Source organism: Sinohyriopsis cumingii, chromosome 18 (genome assembly GCF_028554795.1).
Source record: "Sinohyriopsis cumingii isolate HCF-2022 chromosome 18, ASM2855479v2, whole genome shotgun sequence".
Lineage (NCBI taxonomy): Eukaryota > Metazoa > Mollusca > Bivalvia > Unionida > Unionidae > Sinohyriopsis > Sinohyriopsis cumingii.
This window is the reverse complement of record NC_142978.1, coordinates 34,085,321-34,107,908: the sequence shown is the minus strand read 5'-3', so window position 1 is coordinate 34,107,908 and position 22,588 is coordinate 34,085,321. Positions and strand designations below refer to the sequence as shown.

Sequence of the window (22,588 nt, the reverse complement as noted above, 5' to 3'; positions counted from 1 at the left end):
TCAAAGAGCAGCTGTCCTAATCAACATTGTATCATTTTTCGACATTGTCAAGACAACTGAGTCGAGTGTGTTCTCAAAGGTGATTGAGCTACGGGTACCTTGTACAATAAAAGTCATTAACAAAGTTGTAGAGGTATTCAAAAGGTGTCAACTCTCATTCCCGTTCGAAGCCGTTCGCATTGTAAAGACATCACACAAGTCAGCCATTCTCACTGAGTATTTACACAAAGTACACAAGACCAGACTTATTTCCATATGAATTAGGATGTTTCCAATGTTAAAACACATGCGAATGCAGATTAACAGATGTCAACATTACATACAGAAAAATAATCATAACGAAACATTTACGATGTAAAATAATACTCAGGAAAATGTGTCGAAGAAGGAAGAGAATACTTTGAGGCCTTCCAATGATCCATTTTCTGAAGGTATATGACTTTTGTCTACAAATCTCATCTTCTGTGAACTTTAAAAAATGTCCCTGTAATACACTTATCATATCTTGCCTCGTATTCTCGAAACTTTTAAACAAGAAACCTCCAGCATAAACCCCAAAAATCAGATGTATTACTTGGGGTGCACGTATATTGTCAAAATGTATCAGTCTAGTAGAGAAACCCAAATTATGACAAATTTGAAACTTATACGATTTTAACTTTTTTTCTAAAATAAAGTTATAGACTATCGCTATTTTGGACGTTGAGCCTGGGCTTTAACTTCTTGCTCAGATTGTTCTTTGATCTGGGATTAGGAGATTTTCACTTGATCTGCGATTAGGTGATTTTCACTTGATCTGGGATTAGGAGATTTTCACTTGATCTGGGATTAGGAGATTTTCACTTGATCTGGGATTAGGAGATTTTCATTAGAAACCATACAAAACTTCATCTTAAGTTACTTACTTGTACTGTCACTCTTATGCAACTCACAAATCGAACTTTAATTAATGCTCGGATGACTCTACTCGAGTGTCACTATTAGGATAGTGTCAATCTTAGTTAACTGAAATTCCAGATTGGTCTTTGTACATCGTAATGATATCCAGAACCTTTTTAGTGCTACTTGTAGGTATTTATCAGAGTAAGTTTAAGTTGCACATACTTTTAGTTAACTTGTTTTACTTACCTTTCCAGATCGTAAACAGAACCTGTGCCGTCTTTGAATACTGTGATTTGTTTCCATGGCCCCAATCTTCGGTTACCGCAATCAAATAAGTATTATTGGCAACAGGGTGCCAAACTCGGATCTCTTTTTCAGAGTAAGCATAAACCAGTCCGCCAAAAGAATTTAGCGTATCTAACATGACAGCTCCGCCTCCGTTAAAAATGAAACCTTCATTTTCTCCGTCAAGAGCCCTTGCCTGTGATTTTTATAATAAAACAATATAGAAAATTTCTTGGTAAATTATAAACTGAACTTAAATATTTGTTGCAGTGCATCGCTAGATCAGTTTTAAAAAGTTGCAATACGTTTAAAAGGTAACTTTTTTGTTTTATTTCATTTGCAAGTTAAGGAAATTAGTAAAAACATGCATGCAATATTGTTGCATTCAAAATTTAATTTCACAAAACTTACAATCAGGAGCAGATATGCCACGAAATATACCCTCCACCTTCGTAATATTGTGCTCATCAGAACATGCCACTTTTTGTTTGCCGGCAACTGACAGTAACGAAAATAACTGGAACATGCATTCACTTACCTCACTTTCCTTCCTACAACCGTATGATACGGTATTTTAGCCTAGATATTATTTGTTTATTTGTTTATATTTTCTTTTCTTTTCTTCTTCTTCTTTATTTGTGTGTTGGTATGTTTGCTATTTTTTTCTTTCACTTTTAGTCGAGTTTTGCTATATCTCGTGCAAGGGACATGCATATTCCTCAGTTAAATAGAGGGTAAGTATAACAACGCTAGCATTTTATATCTGTGTGAGTGTTCAAACCACACCGACCAATTTACACCAAAACAAAGTCGTCCATAAACGAAGAGCATGAAGATAACAACAAAGTTGAGTAAACTTCTGTATAGATTCTTTCACTGGTTTTTTTATACTATTGTCACACACCCCCCCCCCCTCCGTCATACCTTTTCTATTCTGAAAGTGATGGATGAAGAACTAAGATTCAAAAAGTCGGAGATAAAAGAGTGGCAGAAAGTGGAGGCTAAAGGACGGTCCCACGCACGAGAGAGAGAGAGAGAGAGAGAGAGAGAGAGAGATATTACCTGTACGGATATAATATCCTCATCTAAGTCAAATAAGAAGGGGAAGGTCAGGTTATGATTTTGCAGACAGGTGATACTTGTACTATGCATACTAGGCGTTTTATGGAACGAGAAGTTAGACAGCGATAGCCAGGCCGTCGCTCGGACATACGCAGATTTGCTTGAGGTTAGGCTGCCATCTCCCCATCCATCATCTCCGCTCATAATGGAAACTGTTATTGAAACGTATTAAGAATATGCAAAGCTTTATAAGAAAGGGTTGTAACCTAAAATTGAAATAATGCAATTGTGTGATTATTTGCAACTGACGGAGAACATTTATAACCTAATAATTTTAAAATACGTTTTGTTAGGTAATATGTCAAAAACCTCTCATGACATATCACTTGTTGGAACCATCAAAAGAAAACGAAAAACGACTAACCGACGAATCAATAATTGGGAAGGAAGATTTAAACCGGCGACGATCTTCTAAAATACAGAGATGGGAACATTCTTGAAGTACACCGCTGGTTCGCACATTCAACCCAGATATAGGCTCGAGTTGGTCGAATAGTACGAAAACACATGCTGGAGATTGTGCAAGAAAGGAAGATTATCCCTAACAAAGCTGTCATTACCTATAGCAAACATAAAACTCTAAAACACACTTGAAAAAGCTCAAGAAACGTCTTGAGTAATATACAAATATAGCGCGAGCTGGAACAGTCAACCATAGTAAACCAGGAAGGAAGGAAGGAAGTAGCAGAATAGTTTTATCATCTGTCCCCAATTTAAACATAATTGTCATAACTGGTACAGCTCACAATCTAAGCTAGAAGCTCGCCACCAGAAGATAAAAGCAGGATTTTCGCAATTTGCCCATAAGAACGTCCAAACCTTCAGTTTCGAATCAAGAAGCGCAAAAGTGTAATGCATAACAGTTAAAAAGACATAACCTTGACATCTGCTGGATTTTTATAAAAGATTTTTGCTGGGACAATGGCATTCCGGTATAAAATTTATGAGGTTACGTATTTCTCATCAAGCACTCGATGCCCCACATTTTTTCCTATAGCCTCTTTCGGTAACCTTATTTTACGGCCTTTCTTTTCGAGCTCTTTAGTATTTTGAGGTTGCAAGAGAAGCATTTTTTCGTATAAGTCTCTAAATTTCACACGAATATAATAAAGATTCATCTAAAAGAATTTTAGTTCTACCATACGACACAACTTAATAATAATAATAATAATAATATAGAGGATATTTACTTTTCCTGCGTTAATCACGGATATATTTCACCGTGTGGTACCAAAAACATGATATGAAATATAATAGTTTTTTGTTTCCACAAATGAAATATATCCGGTAGTAAAGTAGGAAAAGAACTTCTTTATTAAATACTAAAGTTTCTCAAGAATCGAAGTTTTGAAGTTTAAAATCATTGTTCCGTACAACATGCTAAGCCCCACCTCCTTTTCTTCAATTCACCTCACTTTCATAGCCGGTTTATATCATTATACTTGACATAAAAAAAGCGGCAGCATTGGGTTGATCTAATCTATCGCAGTAAATTACATTTTTAACAATTTATATATTTTTTACCCTATTTAAAAATAATGTAAGTCCGATTCAGTAATGCATCACAGCGGGGTTTGTTTTGGTCGTTACTGTAAATGAAGTAAGCGAACATAACTTCAGAGAGACGCGAAGGGCGTCTGGTCAAAGGTCTTTATTAAAGATTAATTTCCCAGGACTGTAGTGTAAAGAAGTTTATATTTATTTGTTCTAGGTCACAAAGGACTGGCTTTTGTCACTGCCGGTACAACTGTTGTGGGAACGTACAATCAAGTTCGCATGGCATGATGGGAAGTCTTGTATTTTCACACGTTTAAATATAAGCATATAGTTTCCACGTATGAAAATATAAGGATATATATTTCACATGTGAAAATATAGGAATGAAATAAAAAAGAAAAAAAAATATTTCGCTAATAAGTTTATATATTTCACACTTAAGTATTTACTAAAAGGCGATATTACCTTTGGGTATAATAGCTGAAGGTGCCCAGATGTGAACGCTGGCGTCATTATAGGCAAACAATACACCACCCCACCGCATGATACTATTCGCCAAATAACTCGGTACTGACATAGAATATCCTGAAATATACGATATAACTAAGCTTTAATTGGCTCTAAATTAGATAGATTTTAAACGGAAGAGTTTTAGTGAATTTCTTTTTAAGGGATAACCCTCTTTTGTGTTCATTCATACTTAAGTTACAATAAAACCAAACGAAATAAAGCTCCAAAGTGCTAAAATGTTTTGTTCAATTACTATCACAAACATGAACTAATGACCAAACGGGTCTCGTTAGTTTAATTACACCTTTCTAAAACGGTGCGTGGATGATCAAAATCTTGATCTGTGATCATTTGTCACATCATGTCACGTCATGCCATGTTACGATCTGATTGTTTGTTTGTTTCTGCTTTGACTTGTTCTGACACTATATTGGATCTTCGATATCCAAACTTTATCAATGCAAACACATCTGTGCTGTTATCAACAAGATAAAAAAAAGTGCATCAGGTCACAACGTTGTCAACGTTTTCAGTCTATGCATCAACTAATTAACTAATCACACTTTCAGAAAATATCACCCCATGTTCATCCATTTTGGAACCGAAATTCTAACCTTGTCCTTCTCCAACATAGCTCTTCAAGGTTCCATCGTCCCCTCGTACCTGTACAACAACGTGACCAGGCTCCACCCCCAGCATATGATCTAACACTTTGAATGTTGACGTGGATGGGGATGTTGCTGTAAGTGAATTATCATCGGTTATCTCAATACAGAAAATTTTGTTACAATGTCTTTATAAATAAAGAAGAAGTAAAACCACTAGCATCTTGCTATAGCTTATAAAATATATATAGAAAATATTACGGATCGGACCTACTCCAATATTTTCTCACATAAATGTGGCGAGGCTGCTATAATCCAACATTTCTGAATTGTAAACTTCTCAGGTAAAAGTTCTCCGATATTTTCTTCGAGCCTCGATCTCTGGAAACTCTATTTCCAGCAAAACAAGATAACATTGTATTTAATTCACTAAAATTAGCCAGATCAGCAGCAAGAAAAGCTTATAAATATCAGTAATACTACTTTTTACAATCCTCCTTCGTTTTCGAGTAATGTACATGAGTGAAAACCTAACTAGCAGTACACGGCGCACCACTGCCGTCAATTAAACAGTGACGATCACGAGGAGTAACGGGAAGTATATGGCGTACCACTGCTGTCAATTTAGCAGTGAGAACATTACTGTATATGTATTGTAATTTGTTTCTTACTTATTTAAGTGATTATACTGCTGGAAGTACTCATTGCGCCGTCCAGCACCCAAACGTTTTGGGGTGCTGGTTTTCGCTTATTTTGTTTTTCACCATGCTCATGTTTGGGTTTTAACTGCACAGCGGTGAAGGCTTAAGCAGGTTGGGCAACCAGGCTAGTATAAAAGGTCGTGCATTTGTGGCAATAGGAAAATTCAGAAGAAAGGCAAAGACTCCATTTGGATGCCAGTGTAATCCTCGCCCCTTAGAGGAAAATGGACAGAAAGTGGGAACTATAGGTACAAAACAAATGAAGCGATATTACGCATTAGCAGGAATCAAAATAATTTCACGTTTAGCCTTAGAAAATACCATGCATATATTTGTGACAAATTTAAAGTTTTTTTTGAGAAAAACTAATGAAATTGATATGTTCATATTGTGTATTAGGAACATACATCCAGAGGACATGAATATCCACACAGAACTGAAATCTGGAGCTGGAAGGTCGTCTGGGTGCCACACACGCACTCTGACGTAAGCCGTTGAGCTGAACTCTTGGTTTTGTGGAGTCCAGTTGTCTCTGCCTGAAAAGAGTATTAATACTGTATGTTAAAACCTTCCATTACTTTGTATGTTTCACTCTTTCGAAAGGTTTGTAAGGTTCCATATAGAACAAATCGGACGATTTATTCATGGATTCAATGGGAGACCCATCTCCATTGTTTTGCTGTAGGTTTTCTTTTTTTTTGGTGGGGTAAGTCTTCGAAAACGTGCGATTAAAGATCGTTTACAAAGAAAGCATCTATTAACAATATGGCTGCCATTGCGGCCATCTTGAAAATGGTGTCATCCATATTCCTTCTGTATGGTAGTATCAACATGTGGTTTCACTACATGGTTTCTGGTTGGTCTTAAATGAAAATAGTGCTAATCTGGCACATTGTGATCGCAACATTTTCTGAAAGAATTGTCGTATTAACATGAGGTTTTCAATAAAAGACTTCATATGAGTAACAATGGTGCCACTCAGGTTATTATCCACAATTTCGCATTTTACAGAGTGGTGAATTTCTAAGTAAACAGTGAATTACGACATTTGAACAATATATTCTTGTCTTATTTGCAGTATGATCCAGAAATGCTTATGTTGACGTCAATCAGTCCTGTTTAGGCATTGGAATATCTACCAGATGCTGTAGATATCTAATTTAGCATGATTACCGCCAAGTACGAATGCCAAACTTTACGCTCAGAGTGAATGCCTGGTTTTGAAAAGCAAAGGTATGTATCAATTTTGCTTTAGATGAAATCATACGTTTAGCTGGAGAGGTTTTCTTCAAATTTTGCATAGATAAAGGCAAATTCAGGTGCTTAAACATCCATAGGAATGTAGATGAAGGCAAATTGGCTTGTCAGAACAGAGACATGGCACATGTACCGAATCTTGGCTATTTTCGAAGATGGATTTAAAAGCGTGCGAAATAAATTTGACCTAGAAATACAATCAAAAAATAAGCTAGATAGAGAATTTTATTTTGGATCGTAAAAATGAAAAAGGTCCCCGTATTTGGCAGTTTTCTCCGCAATGATAGAACATCATGCACACTACATACACCAGATCTTGTTACGTCTACTTTCTAGATTTTACCATTAACCGAGTATGTGATTATTATCCTGACATTATCAATGACAAGCATTATAATTATTTGTTACTACAGTTAGTATGTTGGAGTTTCTCAAGAATATAAGAGATGATTTCAATACTAAGCGGTTAAAATGTTAAAAAGCCCGAGTGTCAGTCCTATCGACGGACTCTTGTTCGTGCGTTGTACGATTATAGTGACAATGTACAAGAGTCTATCAAAACTTTCACCAAGAATGGCAAAACCAATGCAAAACTTAAGAATAACCCATTCTTCTACAGACGTACCAACATACATCCGTACATACGTACGTACATCCGTACATACATACATACATACATACATACATACATAAATACATACATACATACATACATACATACATACATTGCTATGCTGTCCTGAGAAAGTAAACATTTGAGCTGCCAACCATAACTGCTTGATAGAAACGCATGTCAAATTATTATTTTCAAAGAGAAATTTATATGCCCGTACTTCACAGATTATATGCTGTCTGAGATCTGACGGAAGAACTGATTATCTTGGGCACAGTATATTAAGGCATACACTTTGAAAATAATGTGAATTTAAACTGACGACCTTAGTCGAACTTCTTTAGTCTTAAAATTCCTGAGAGGAAGTGGCCCCGAGGACGCCTATAAAGAATATTGCTTTCCTCGTTAAACAAGAAAAGGGGACCAGGTGCCTGTCTTGTAAGAAAAGACAGGGTTTAATGCTAGGACACACAATTTCTGAAAGAGAAAAACATTAAGGTACGCAATTTTAATTTCCCACATAATTTTCTATTTTTGATTGTTTTTTATGCAAATGTGTTTGATATGATTAGGATTCATATTATCTATCGTTTATTCAATTTCATGGAAATCTGTTGATGCTAGAGTTGTTATGCAATGGATATCTTTAATTTTACAGTTACTAGTTTATTGATATAATCGACGATTGCATGCCATCCAAGTTTATATAAGTGTCGGGGTTCTATGAAATAATTTCCTTTTCCACTGATTATCGTGAGTTAACGATATTCGCATATTTATATCTGATTTTGTAATGTTTAAATAATCTTGTAAGTTAGGGATTGCTGTGACCTAGAATTTTGTGAATTTTATGGTATCGTGGGTAAAGAGATACGGCATCTTGAGAGATACCGCTAAAGCGTTAATTATGGCCTGTCGCTGTAAAGCGAGGGTAATGTTCTATCGGATTAGTTTAGAAATTATGCAGTGTGGATAACTAGTATGCTTCTGGTTAACGTAAATGAGGGAATTTTATGTACATGTAGAAAGTGGTACACAGAGATTTAGGGGGTAATTTTGACCTTTAAGGAACAGCTTTCTTGGGAGAGACGAGACGGTCCGAAGACAGAAGTCCGGAAAAGGAAGTGACAAGATCAGAATAAAGGACTTGGAAGTCCAGGAAGGGGTGAAGCGTAGAGATTAGGAAGGCTCGAGGAAACATGAAGAAGTTGATACATGTTCAAAGGAGAAAGGTGATGCAATCAGTCGTGAACATTGCGCTCTTTTCACCACTCGGTATTATCATGAAATAAATCCAAATTAGACACTGCTATTAAATTCTGTTGACATAATTTAGACTGAATTCGAATTGCCGCTATTAATTTGTTTTGATTAAATTTGTTACTTTTCTTGTCTAAGAGGAGGCTCATATTGTATTTTTTCTTCGCAATATTCTTGCTCACTTCTCTGTTGAAATTCTATCTTCCACTCCCATTGGGCTATAATATCGAGGGAGGTCATCCTCTAGATAACGCCAGCCTAATCCAATTAACCACCCCTCTTGACATGAGGGCGACGTTACAAATATATTGTATCAAATTACATTGTTGGGATTTCATCTGATGATCGATTGGTCAAGGTTTGCTCACGCGATTTTCAATTTCAATATCATATGTATCATATTTTATCGAGTCGCTATATTTTTAACCAGCCGTGAGTTATCCATATTACATGATGCAATATCAGATGTAAATAACAAACTATAGTATTTTTCTCAACAGTTATAAGTGTGGATTGTTGTTTTGTAAGAAATGGTAATAACTGAGTCACCGCTTTTTACTTAAAGTAAACATTTTCTGACTTATTTCATCGTAGGCATTTTGAATGTAACTGTGTCTTATATATTTTACCTGTAAAAATTATTCCTGATTCAGCAGCTACAGCATTTCCAGTTAAACGTTCGTTGTTCGCTCCGTAAAGCACGACGTGAGTTTCGTTGTAAAAGCACAAAACACCTCCCCTTTTGGTTTGCATGTCATTATCATTATGGCTAGAACCAACACCCGGAAATACGAATCCTTTATTCACATCGGATGATTTTACCTTAATTTTAGAACAAGGAAAAGTTAGTAACACTTTTATAAGAGTGTAATGGCAACATCAAAAGTGAACATTAACATTCATGTGTGTATGGTAACAACGGTCGGGCAATATAAAGACAGTGTCATATTCTAAACCATCCACTATGAAAAATTAGACTACATAACATCAGCTATCAAAATAACACTGCATAACATCTCCTATCAAAATAACACTGCATAACATCAACAATTATAAATTGTCAACTCATTAGAGATTTAAAACAACCAATTTAGCAAACAGATTTGCACGGAAATACAGATCCTAGTATAATTAACCCCTTTTGAGGCACACCAAACCCTTATTTTAACTACCTGAATATCAATACACTTTTATAATGTATTTGTATAACTAAGCAAAGACCTGGAAGTTCTTACGCTTACAACATTTTCAATGCGTGCATGACATGATTCGAGAACCGAGACAAAACCTAATGTTACACTACCTAAAGATTTTGCTGATTTCAATTTTCCTGATCCTTAAGCCTTAAATGTATCACCATGTTAGGTGGATTTTCCATGACGTAATCAGACATTGTTTTGTTGTCTTGTTTACTAGAACCGTCTCAGCTGATGCGGTGAATGACTCCACATAAGTATATCGAATTATTCGAAGAGAAACCTTTATTAATATTGAGAGAATGTTCCTTAAGAACATAATACGAAGCTGAATTAGGGTCTGACACTTAACGGTTTCACGATGGATAACGACCGAATTTTCATATCGAAATACCCGAATGTGCAAACTGTGTTATAGGGGACTGACCATTTAATTTTGACTGGGGCCTGGACTTTTATAAAATTACCGACCATCAAAAAGTTTTAAACAATATTCTGGTTTTCATTTATAACAGCAAAAAAAGCATAAAGAAGAACCTGTTTTGTTGTTTATAAAAATATACTGAGGTAAAAGAAAATCCAGTCTAGAAAGAACATCTCAGCCAATTCCACCCCACCCCCCAAAAATGAAATGGTCGGTTCATAAACCTTAAGCCTTACGTGGACACTAATTGACAGGAAGAACATCAAAAAATATCAATTTTGATATGGTGGAAAAATTTAAATTTAGCGTTAAATAGGAGAGAATCTAAAATGAACTATTTCTGCAATATCAGTAGTTGTATGGGTCGATTGGGGGTCGTAACATAAGTATATATGCGCCCGTCGGTTAACATGTGGGTCCAATATGGGGTCACACGGGAAATCCTGAGTTAAAATGGTCCATTGGTTTACCATTGGGATGGTATTATGGGATCAAAAGTTCTTAAAGGGTCATACTTGTTATGTCTCAAAAGTGTTTATTGATTCAAAAACATGTATGGGGTCAAAAGTGTTTATGGAGTCAAAATTATGTATGGTCAAACGTTTTATAGAGACAAACGGGAATGGTAATTTTAAAAGTTTAATCTACAATCAAGTACATTACATATGCTATCCAAAAACACCATATATTCAATTCAGCACCTTCTTGTCGATCACTATCTAAGTATACACCCTACCAACGAAAAGGATAGGAAGTGAGAATTTCCATTATTTCAAGCAAACATACAAGTATATTAAAAACAAGACAGAGTAGCATTAAAAGAAGGGGATGAAATAGGCACACACTTTCATACATATATACTATCACACACAAGAGCAGAAAGTGTTTGTAGACACATCACAACATCCTTACAAACATTCTAATACAAGAGAATGGATAAAGGGTTTTTTATTTTTATGTTGTCAACACCATAGACATATATAAACACATACATGCACAAAACATACATAATAAAAACTTTGTTTGGCAATTAAGGTTAATATCTCTTTCTTCGTGATCTGGGTGGCCATTTTCAGTTGGGCGTAAACCAAAATTAGTAAACACACCATACCGCTTCACTGTTCTTCTCCTCAAACGTCTTCGCATGGCAGGTCGATACACCAATACTCTATAGACACCCTTGCCTCTCCACATAAATTGTTCACTTCCATATCAGTATCGCTGTGTCCATAATCTTGGTGATGGCCCATGATGCCTAATACAGTGGTATACATGTTGACGTGGTCTTTAGAATAGGTGCAACAATGCAAAGATGCACTTTTATATAGAGCCTAAGACCAGATCAAAACTATTTAAATGTTCCACCAATCAAAACGCCCGTTACAAAATCGAGGAAGGACGTGAGGTCTGTCTTATAATCAGAAACCAGCGGACGCGTGAAGTGTCATTCAGCAAATCGTCGCACTAGCGTTCTTTCCGTTTACCATTGCGGCACAGTTTGAGTACCATATCTATGGCTGAAACAACGAAGACGACATATTGGGGTGCACTTGCTGCGGATATCTCATACTCGGAGTAATAGTCCCATGATTAATACTACTAATGCAGCTGTAATAAGTAAAATTCTTCCTGAAGAAGATTACTCTAATCTATTTTTGCCTGCCACGAGAGCGCTAGTTTCACTTCCTTCTCTGCCATTACGATTGATGGGTGATTTCAGATAGAGACAGAAGGAAGAATTGGAGCTATTTTTGCAACGATAAGCATAATTATTTAGTCAACAACAGCAAAAGGAGGAAAGAAGAAGATAAAAAGATGAGGAAAACTTTAAAATACGAAGGATAGAAGAAAGTGAAAACAAAATTATCTGTGCTACAAAACCTTTTCGCGGAGTAAAAGTATGAGACAAATGTATCAGACTTCCTGAGCTAAATCCAATAAAATAAGACCTTCACGTCTCAAGAGTTTTAAGAGTTCTATCACTGCGTCAACGCTCACCACCACTGAGACGCCATCAGCAGTTTGAACTTCCCCTACCAAAACTGCAACATCAACAGGAGAAGCAGTATGACTCAAAAGAAACGCCCAAAAGTCTTTTTCAGGGCCACCTATATCTCTTAGAAAATAGATACTACTCAATGATTGCCAAATCACGTTAAACGTCAGTCGCTTTCTCCGCGCTTTGATGGTGCACATGTATGAGTGTGTGTTTAATTATGTATCAATAGTAATTTTATACAATGAAGACAAAGTAACAGAACTCTCCTTCTCCTGCTTCTCTTGCATGTTCTATTTTACCTTAGGACATTGTGAAGACCAATGTCCTTTTTTTCCTGACAATGATAACAGGTATCTTTATCTTTGTCTCTCTTTGCTCCTGTCTTTCCTTTGCTTTGTCATTGTTGACATTCTGGAGCATGTCCGACTCATGAGACATATAGCAGACATATTGACTTTTATTTCGAGAGGAGTCGTTCGTGGTTTTATCTGAAGTATATTTTTATTGGTTCTCTGTAAGTCTCTGACCAGAAGAGATATCAGTTTTGAGTCTTCCATATTGTTCTTAAAGTATGAACGCTGAATAAATGATATACTCGTAGGGTGTGCGGGTTAGAATCAAGATGAAACGATCACACTAATCCAGCGATAAACCAGAAAAAGAAACCAAAGGACGACATCGATTATTAGCGTCACCTCTTACGCTAACTGAAGTGTTAGTCCAAGTACATGCCCGTGATTCTGAAGATGAAATGAGTTAGACTGAACCAACACCCTCAACTACTGCAACAAGACCAAGAGAGTCCAGATTCATCAAAATAGAAAGTCGTTCGTAAGCGCCAAACAATTGTTAACACAGTCGAGAGAGACACAAAGACTCACTTGCAGAAAATTCTGAACCACTGCTTATACTTACACGGTAAGATTTAAGGAGTTCAAGTTTGAAGTTCAACACAAGAAAGCAGCACGTTTTCTAACAGATTTGTGTGATTCGTTGTTAGAGACACTGAAACGATAATGCCAAGCCAAAGAGGTCGATCATTTGAGGCTCTCCATTACTCACGATAGTCTGAAGTCACTGTCTTGATCGAGTTTAGCACACCGGCAGAATTTGATACCGTCCAAAGTGATCAAGAGAATTCAGAACGTTAAACGATACAGTGACGAGATTAATATGACCAATGTAAAGGATACTCTTCACATGACCCAATTTTGTCTGCTAAAGGTAGCTGAGCACGCATAAAAGTGTTATTATTGGACACAATTCGCTGTTCAAAATACAATATCGTCCAAATTAACAACTCCCAATAACAGATATGTTTAGCCTGTGTCATCGTCTTGGGGCTAACCTATGAGAAAAGAATGAGACCACAGAGCGGTAAAAAATATGGGAGAGCATACGACAATCAGGCCGAGCCAAACAATAAAATGAAATTGAACATTTTTGATTTTTTTTCCAAAAGACACATTGTGTGCCATTAATAAAATGCAAAACCTTCAAGACGTGTTGACACCTCGTCATGCCTTAACAGTGTACCCTCAAGCTGCTCGCGGAGCTCGCGTGATTCGAGGACCTCATTTTCCAGATGGAATTTACATTCACGTGTATCGTCATCAAAAGCATTTCAATTAGAAATGTGACCAAGAATTTACTAGTCAGGAACAACGCATTATTTGTGGAGAGAGATGTCGGGGCTGTTTAGCGTCCAAACCAAGCATGACTGAAGGTTGTTGTTGTAGTTGTAGGGTTTAACGCCATTTTTCAGCACACGATAGGCTATACATGGCGGCCAGTATTAATGGTGGAGGAAGAACCCGGGAAAACCTCGGAAAGAACCACCAACCCACGAGAAGCTACTGGCAAGCTTTCTCACGGACCCACATTGGTCGAATCCGAGACTCGAACCCACGCAGACAGGTGAGATGGCAGTGATCGGTAACGGAGAACGCTTTAGACCACTCGGCCACTCGGGACCCCCATGACTGAAGGAAAGGGCCGAAATCATTGCTCTTTTTCAATGCGAACCTTCGTCAGTCCCACTTGTTTGGAGCAACATCGCATGAAACAAGATAACCAACATAAAAGTGATTGCTAATTATTGGCATTGGGTTCCATTGCTAGACATCTTATTTGAACAAAAAACTAAAAGGTAGGGGTTGATAAAGGAAAAAAGATGCCGTTTTTGTGACAAAACCTTGGACTTTGAACATCATTGCTAGTCGGGGACACCTTGCTCTCATCGATTTTGCCAAATGAATTTTAAATTCTAACGTCAACACTTGGAAAAAGAGGACATCCAGCGTTTAGTGGACTGCCATCGATATTCCACAGTCATAGCTCAGAATTTCTCTGGATACGACGGACAATTTCTTCTTAAATATTCTACACAACAATGCACCGAATGTCTCGCAGTCACCATGAACGGAGCAACACTCATTACATGAAATTACGATAAATGCAGTTTAAAGATTCCATGGTTTTTAGCCGTGCTTTTGATGACATTGCCTAAAACGTTTTGAATGACAGAAATAGCCGAAAGTTATCTTCCACACTTTTTGAATACGGAAGCTACTCAACGCGTTTTACTCCTGAACTTGGATGAAATTCGCTAGTACGTCCCTGACTATATGAAGACTTGAAAAATTATACACTTTTTATGCTTAGTACCTCACTCATGAAACCCTGTTGACTTTCAAGAAAAAATGCTACAATAGTGCCTATCCAATGTAGACATTGTACGCCATTACTATGGAAAATTTCGACAATTATTTCTGAATATCGGGTGTATCGATCCTTTGAAGGAAGCTTCTACCGTCTCGAAAGAGTGTACATTAGTGTACCAAAAGAAGTTCATGCCCGAGAACAAATTAATCATCATACCACTTCATTCTTATCTCTATGCCAGCCGACGATATTGTGCTAAAGCTTTGTTTTGGCTGCATTACTTGAGTGACATTGAAGTCAAATGGATACAACATGCTATAAAGAACGGAGAAAGAAAATTATAAACCTTTCTATGAATGGCTGGGATTTAGAAATTAACCCAGGTTGTCTACCAATTCCAGGGATGCTTACTTATCTGCTGCACCACGTGTTTCCTACCACTAAATCTGAAAAGTCCTTTCTCGTAGTTCGTCATAGAAGACTTGTAAGAACAAACAAACAACGACGCCTGAGATTAGAAAGGCAAGAATACCAAGAGTATAAATGTTGCAACACGAGTTTCGAAATGAAATCATTGCAGTGTACATGACATAAACTGTCCATTTAAAATTATATTCTTTAAGAAGATTGAGACCTTTACTCTGATACCGACAGTTTCATGTACATCCGTGGCCGTCATACCCATCATCTAAAATTCGATGGTGGCTGTTTAGGTGTATGTACAGAAAAGCACCTATAAGACACTATCACTAGAGGTACCCCAAGAACTACCAATAAACATATTGAGACCGACTTGGATAAAATTCATGCCAGATACAAAGTCAAAGGACAGTCAACTTTCGATTGAGTCAAATAGTCAACTTTGACGTCTTGATTGTAGTTTAACAGTCCGACAGGTCGTGCAGCCTATATGCGATAACTTTAAGAGCAAAACTTGATTTGCACGAAACAATAAGTAGAATGATTTCTTGAAACAAATACATGTGGTATTTTCAAGTTTAACATATATGAGATCTTTTTAAGTCACAATGACATAATAATAGGGTTTCATTTAATGGTAGATTAGTTTTGATTGCTCCATAACAAAATATATACACAGTACTCCAAAATGGGGAGAACATGTTGTAGATGTGTAAATAGACCATCCTTGATCAACTTTTTCCCAATTTTAAGGTACCTATTGTGTTTACATGATATGATGAGTTTGTTACGTTTCAAATCACACTGTTTAATTTTGCTTTGGTGGTGAATGGAAACATTTTAAAGGATTAATTCAGAGCATCACACAACCTCTACACAGATCCTCTTTTTGTCCTCAAAGGGTAAATAACAGAGGAAAGCACCTCCTGTTCTTTTATGCGTTTTGAACTAATTACGTAAATAGTACATTGCTTATACATTTTTGAAAACTATAATAAGTTTTCTATTGTGCGGTATCACTATAAAACACAATGTCAAGAGGTGTTGGACTAAATTGTTTGTTCATAGAACTAAAATTTAAGAACCCCTGGATCAGGCATGGGAAAGGGGTAACCTTTTAGCATGCAGAACCTAGCATTTCATAAACGTAGTACTTACTTTTGTGTCAATGAATTTAAGTTTCAAGCCACAATGTTTAATTTTGCTTTTGGATAATTTTTATTAACATGAACGCAATACATCACACAATCTCTACACAGATTCTTCAAGTTGTCTTGAGATGCGAAACAGTGGAGAAAAACCGCTTCGTGTTATATTTTATGCATTTTTAACTATTTACATGAATATTATATTGCATTAAGTTTGTGAATACTAGAATAAATTTCCTATTGTGTGTTATCATTTTAAAACACAAATTCAATAGTTTATATTAATAAAACCATTTTCTACCAAGGTAGTCCTAACCACAACCGAAAAGTCTATGAGGTCCGAAATCCTTTGACTACAGTTCGAGCCGTTAGTGCACAGGCATGTGCTCCTTGCCAAGGAAATATTGATTATGTGAACAATGAAAATGCTGCGAATAGGGAAATTAACAGTACAGCATTACCCTAGCGGAACAGGCAATGGCAAAGAACTAAAAACTCTGTTCATTGATGCATATATTCATTAGGCATCTGTGTTTTTAATTTTTAATATATATTTTTATAAAAATCTATTGTATTGTTTTCGTAATTGTTTTCGATACCATCTATCCTCTATATCTTCCCACATTTATACTTTGCTTGACAATCTTTCTAATTCTTGAAATGTGTATGTGTGCTACATGATATTGTTTGACATATAGAGATATTGTTCCCTTTCTCTTTCCCCCTCTCTGTCCCTCAAGTTGTACATGTTGTATGGTTCATACAAACATGGAAAACCCTTGCATCTGATCGTTTACCTTAATACTTAAAATCAAAGTGACTTTACTTTTGAAAAGAATGAAATACTTTGAATTTACTAAAGGAAATACAAATCAGATGAAATGAGTTTTTTTTGGCTGCATTTTAGTGATAATTACTTACAATTTTTTTTCTACCTTCTTTTATTTTTACCTATTTATGAATACGATAAATAAATTTTCATGGATAATGTTCAATTTAGTTATAAAAAGCACACTCCTTGAACAATTTGAAAAGTCCTAAACTTAAAAGTCCCAGCAAAACAACTCTTGGGCGGTAGAAAACTTAAATTGTTTTAACCAACTGGGGTGAATTTCTTATGTATATCTAATTACTATGAGTTTTTTTCTTTGCATATCCATGAAGTGTATGATGTTATTCATAGATAACTGGAATAAACATCCAACATATCCTCAACTGGAGTCAGTTCCTTCATGTGTTTTAATTTTGCAAAAAGGGTGAAAAATATTTATTTTAACACAAAACTTACTAGTATATGTATGTAAGCACAAAACTTACTAGTATATAAAATAAAGAGAAATTGTTGTTTCATTTTATTATTTCACGATTGTATCTTACGTGAAGAAATATATTTTAGACTGGAGAGTATTTCAAGAAAATTAAATGAAAATGATGTATAGTCGCAAAGTTCGTTGGGTAACGTTCCGATTAAGGCAAATTATTATTTCTGTAAACAGTTATATGTTTTTGCTTTGAGTGGTCCTCGTAAAAAATTTGAATCAGTTGCAATCGCTTTTTTTAATTTGTTCCTTACAAGACGGTCTATGTCGTTTCTTCTTATAGTTAGAAAAAGATCAATAACGTTCTCACTTGCTTTCGCTGGGCTCGTAATCAGTAAAATCCCCCACAATAGCTCGAGATCGAGGTCATTCCACGAAAGGAAGCCTGAGTGAAACTATGTCTCGCGAGAGAATAATTAAAAATACACGGATATTTGCATTTTCTCTACATTAATAGTGCTAGCGATGGAAAAAATGATGCCCGCGCAAGACTGCATTGGAAGAGAAAGTCAGAAGATTGTGTCATCCAGATTGGATGATAGTGTGGAAGGAGGGGTAGGAAAAGGTAGACTGTGTGACCAATTTAGCCCAGTTCTAGGCACGTGGTCTTCACCAAAACAAGAAGAAATGGGGACAAGGATGTGCGCAACTACTGAGGAGAGTGGTGGCTAAAGAACAAACATGGCCCTTTTCAGAAGCTTTTGTAAATGACTATGTTGTTGACAAACTAAAACATTAAACTCCCTTCATCATGTATATTGTGATACTGTGTTTGTATGTATGTAAGAGTATAATAGTGTGTCATAACACTTTTTCCATTGTTTGTGATAGTATGTTTGTATGTTAGTGTCTATGTCTATTTCATCTCTCTTTTTTTCATCCAACCTCTTTTTGTGTGATAGTATGTTTGTATGTTTGTCTGAAAGTACGTGTATCTACATTTCTTATCCTATTCGTTGGATTCTAGGAAGGATGGGTGTTCGGATGGTAATGAAAGAGGGGATCCAGGATTGTATATGTGATGTGTTTGAATACTAGATGCGATGTGTTGGAATGTATATCAAAATTGTATTAGCACCATTCACGCTTGTTCCGATTAAAAGGTTTGGCCCCTCTGTTACGTCTAGGGCTAGACATCACTATAAACTGCCACACCGCATACATCGTAGCGATATGACTGAAAAATTGTTAAAGCTACGTTAAAAATCCAAATCACACACACACAAGCATAGGATTTCCGGTGGATCCCCATACCGGCCCCAACATGTTAACTGACGGGTGCCTATATAAATATTATATGACCCCCCCCCAGCGGCCCATACAACTACTTATGTCAACACTATTCTATTATCTCCTAAGCACACTATAATTATAATGAACAATACAATAAACTGCATGCAATAATATGGAAACATACACACATACATACATAGATACATACATACATCCATACATACATACATACATACATACATACATACATACATACATACATACATACATACCTGTACTTCAGCTTTAGCTGGCAGGACCATAAAGTTGTGAGAGAAAGTTCGTTTTAAGGTAGATCGATTGTTTGAATCCATAAATACGTAATCGCTTATAAATCTAGGAGGCGACAAAGCAACTGCATCTGGTGGAAACAATAAAAAATAGATACACTGTAAAACAAACAAAAAAGAATCATTTTTTTTTATTTGCTTTGGCGAAAAATGTTAAAAGCATTTCTGAATAAACTGCGTGACCTGCAGGGCTATCGGTATTGTAATGACCATGGATAGAGTCACAATGACTCGAATACTATGTTAAGTCTTTGCTTCTATTAAGTTTGTTTTTTATAAATATGATACACTTGAATAGGAATTATAATATTAACTTACGAAGCATAGCAATTATAATTATCTCTAATGTATATGGACTGGAAAAACTAGCAGACTATCATGGCAACCGATCTTAACATATGTAGCCTATTTTCGATGGTAGAGATTCTTTCGATAAAACGTCTTTGAAAGTCTGTCACAAAGTTGTCAGAGTGTACTGTTTAGCTTATCCGCTACACATATTATCCTGTTGTGCATTTACTATTTGTTATTTATGTAACATACCTACAAAATCATGCCGAGTAAAGTCCGTGTATAGCCTTGTATCACGATGTCCGCCATTTTGAATTAGCATGAGTTTCGTATTTAGAGATTCTATATTTTCGCATTTGCAATTATTCTCCCTAATGATAGTAGGGTAATGCTAAGAATGTAATTTGCATGTTTTAGTGGCAACATCATTGCAATACCGTTGTATCGATGTATGCAATTCACGTTTTGATACGACAATTGCGGTCATCTGCATCAAGTGCAGAACTCGCGTCTATATGAATCGATTCACTTATTCTAGGCTTAAGTTATCATCATAAAGTTTAATTTCACATAAACTTGAGCTCATAAAATGTTCTTGTTCGTTTCATAGACAAGCCCTACAGTATTAAAATAATTATTGTTATGTAATTTATGTGTTTGTCATGTTGACATTGTAACCATGCAAACCTGTATTGTTTACAATGCAATCCACGGCACACCATACAAGACACAGATTGGTTACATCTCTTGCCGAACTTTCAGCGATTGGTTGAATTGTCTCACGTGGTGTCTGCGGAAGGTTATAAATAGGGGAGCGCTGTCATAGTTGGTCAGACAACTGACGGGTAGAGTCGGCGCCAAAATTTAAAGTGACAGAGAAAGCAAAGTGTCGCGTTAGTATCTTTAAAAATAGCACTACAATATCAATATAAACAAGAATAATAGATTTATTCCAACAAAAATAGATTGTAACAGTTGTCTCCCACCACACCTGACAGCCTCTCCCCTCCAGCTTGTTACATTAGAATTACATAATATGGTTGTACACAATAACTATAGCTCTTATTTATTTATTTATTTGTTTATTTATTTATTTATTTATTTATTTATTTATTTTTACAATTCATGAAACATTGTCAAATTGTTCTCGATTTTATGTTGATGATATAACCCTTCTTCCATCGCCCTAACCCCAAGCTTTTGATCTTTTCTAACATAACACTCTCTGTTCCTATGTACAAATATATGTAGCACCCTTAAGGACCAAAAAGGACCTTACATAATTATGAACTGGTTTAACCGGTGGAAAAAATATCACTAATAGTACACAATGACTTTAGGTTAATGGTACTGATTTTAAATGAAAACTAGTATTTAAATATTCAGGAGCAATCTGTTTTACGAAAAAAAAAGTATTTATGTCGAAATAAAATAGTCAGTTTGATAGTGTGCATTACGGGCAAAAGATCACGTCATTGAAATAGTATTCGGCTATTGCAATTAATTCTTTTGTTGAATGAAGACTAAGCACAATGCAGCGAGCGTTGCATCTGTCATACACATTGAACCTTGCGTACAATGCATGTAGTTAATATCACGATGCCAGTACTAGATATCACTAAAAACTGTTACATTGCAGGTATCGTTGCGATATGACTGAAAAATTGTTAAAGCTACGTTAAAACTCCAAATCACACACACAACTCACGATGCCAGGTAATGCCACATTGGTCTTCTTGCAGTGAACCCGGTCCTTTGACAGTCACATTTCACGCATACCTGTAAACCAGGGGTCTCAAACTCAAACCATTCTGAGGGCCGCATGAGACCATTTTCGACGGCACCACCTTTGTTTTCTCTCATGAAAACTATGGAAGCCAATCATTTTGCGGGCCACACGATACTGTTTGGCGGGCCGCGTGTTTGAAAACCATGCTGTAAACCGATAGCTATTAAACTTTCCATATTGAGAGTACACTTGTAGTCGGTACTAACAACAGGATAAAAGAATTCCTAAATATTCCTGAAATAATAATATATAATGACTTGTTTGCTTCCATACATTTCCCTCTTTTTCATCTCATTTTTCGCCGCCTATACTTCTCTAAGCACTAATCCACCAAATTTTTTATCTACAGATAGTATCATTCATTTGTTCTTATTACCCGTCTTAAGATAAAAGATGATGAATAGTACTTGTCATTAGCTACTTATTCTAAATAAGCCTTATATGTATTCATAAATGGAATACATATTGAAATTTCTTGTAAGTATGCGAGTTGTGGTATGCGTTTCTGCTAGTATGTGAGAAGAAAAATTAATAAAACTAAAAATTTTAACAAAATCACAAACTTATCAGGGTAAAATATCTGATCAGTTGCATATTTTACAAGATGGTACATCGTTAAGTTCTGTTGGGTGTCACGACTGTCACTAATCGTGAACGTTAACCTAAGTATAGCCCAACATGCGTAATTACTGTGCATATGACACGAATACATGTATATATATCCACTTGCGTTTCTTGATTGGATTCTACGGTGTGTCGAATAAGCCACGTATAGGGACTAATTAACCCGTATTGGTACAATTAGTTATGTTAGTATTATGTTATATTAGTAGTGATTAGTATGTTGTATTAGTAGTATATTAGTATGTTATATTAGTAGTTATTTAGAGAAATGTTTCAGTATTTGTGATAACTTGTTTTTATGTTGTGTTTTGTATTACATTTGAACACTGGACAATTAGTATGTTTCCGGATTAACGGCAAATCAGCACAATTCTAGCGATACACGTTAGATTTGATGATATGCAGATGAATTAGTTGTGT

At 36.0% G+C, this 22,588-nt stretch overlaps 1 protein-coding gene across 1 annotated transcript; it reads right to left on the bottom strand.

The window, feature by feature from the left end:
- Positions 1–21,618, bottom strand: LOC149776358 (uncharacterized). Its single transcript, XM_089941294.1, has 9 exons — positions 21,535–21,618; positions 19,408–19,563; positions 9,362–9,554; positions 6,010–6,138; positions 4,911–5,036; positions 4,252–4,371; positions 2,230–2,441; positions 1,129–1,363; positions 1–98 (listed from the first exon to the last, which is right to left on the bottom strand). The coding sequence occupies exons 1-9, from the start codon at positions 21,616–21,618 to the stop codon at positions 1–3; spliced, it is 1,353 nt and encodes a 450-aa protein (XP_089797420.1).
- Between the last annotated feature and the right edge of the window lie 970 nt (positions 21,619–22,588).

Coding starts and splice junctions, on each gene's coding strand:
- LOC149776358 (XM_089941294.1), bottom strand. CDS start 21,618: ATGAGAGAAAACAAAGGTGGTGCCGTCGAAAATGGTCTCATGCGGCCC. Junction 1,364..2,229: donor AGGATATTATATCCGTACAG/GTAATATCTCTC, acceptor TAAAAATCACAG/GCAAGGGCTCTTGACGGAGA. Junction 99..1,128: donor TCTGTTTACGATCTGGAAAG/GTAAGTAAAACA, acceptor TTATTGTACAAG/GTACCCGTAGCTCAATCACC.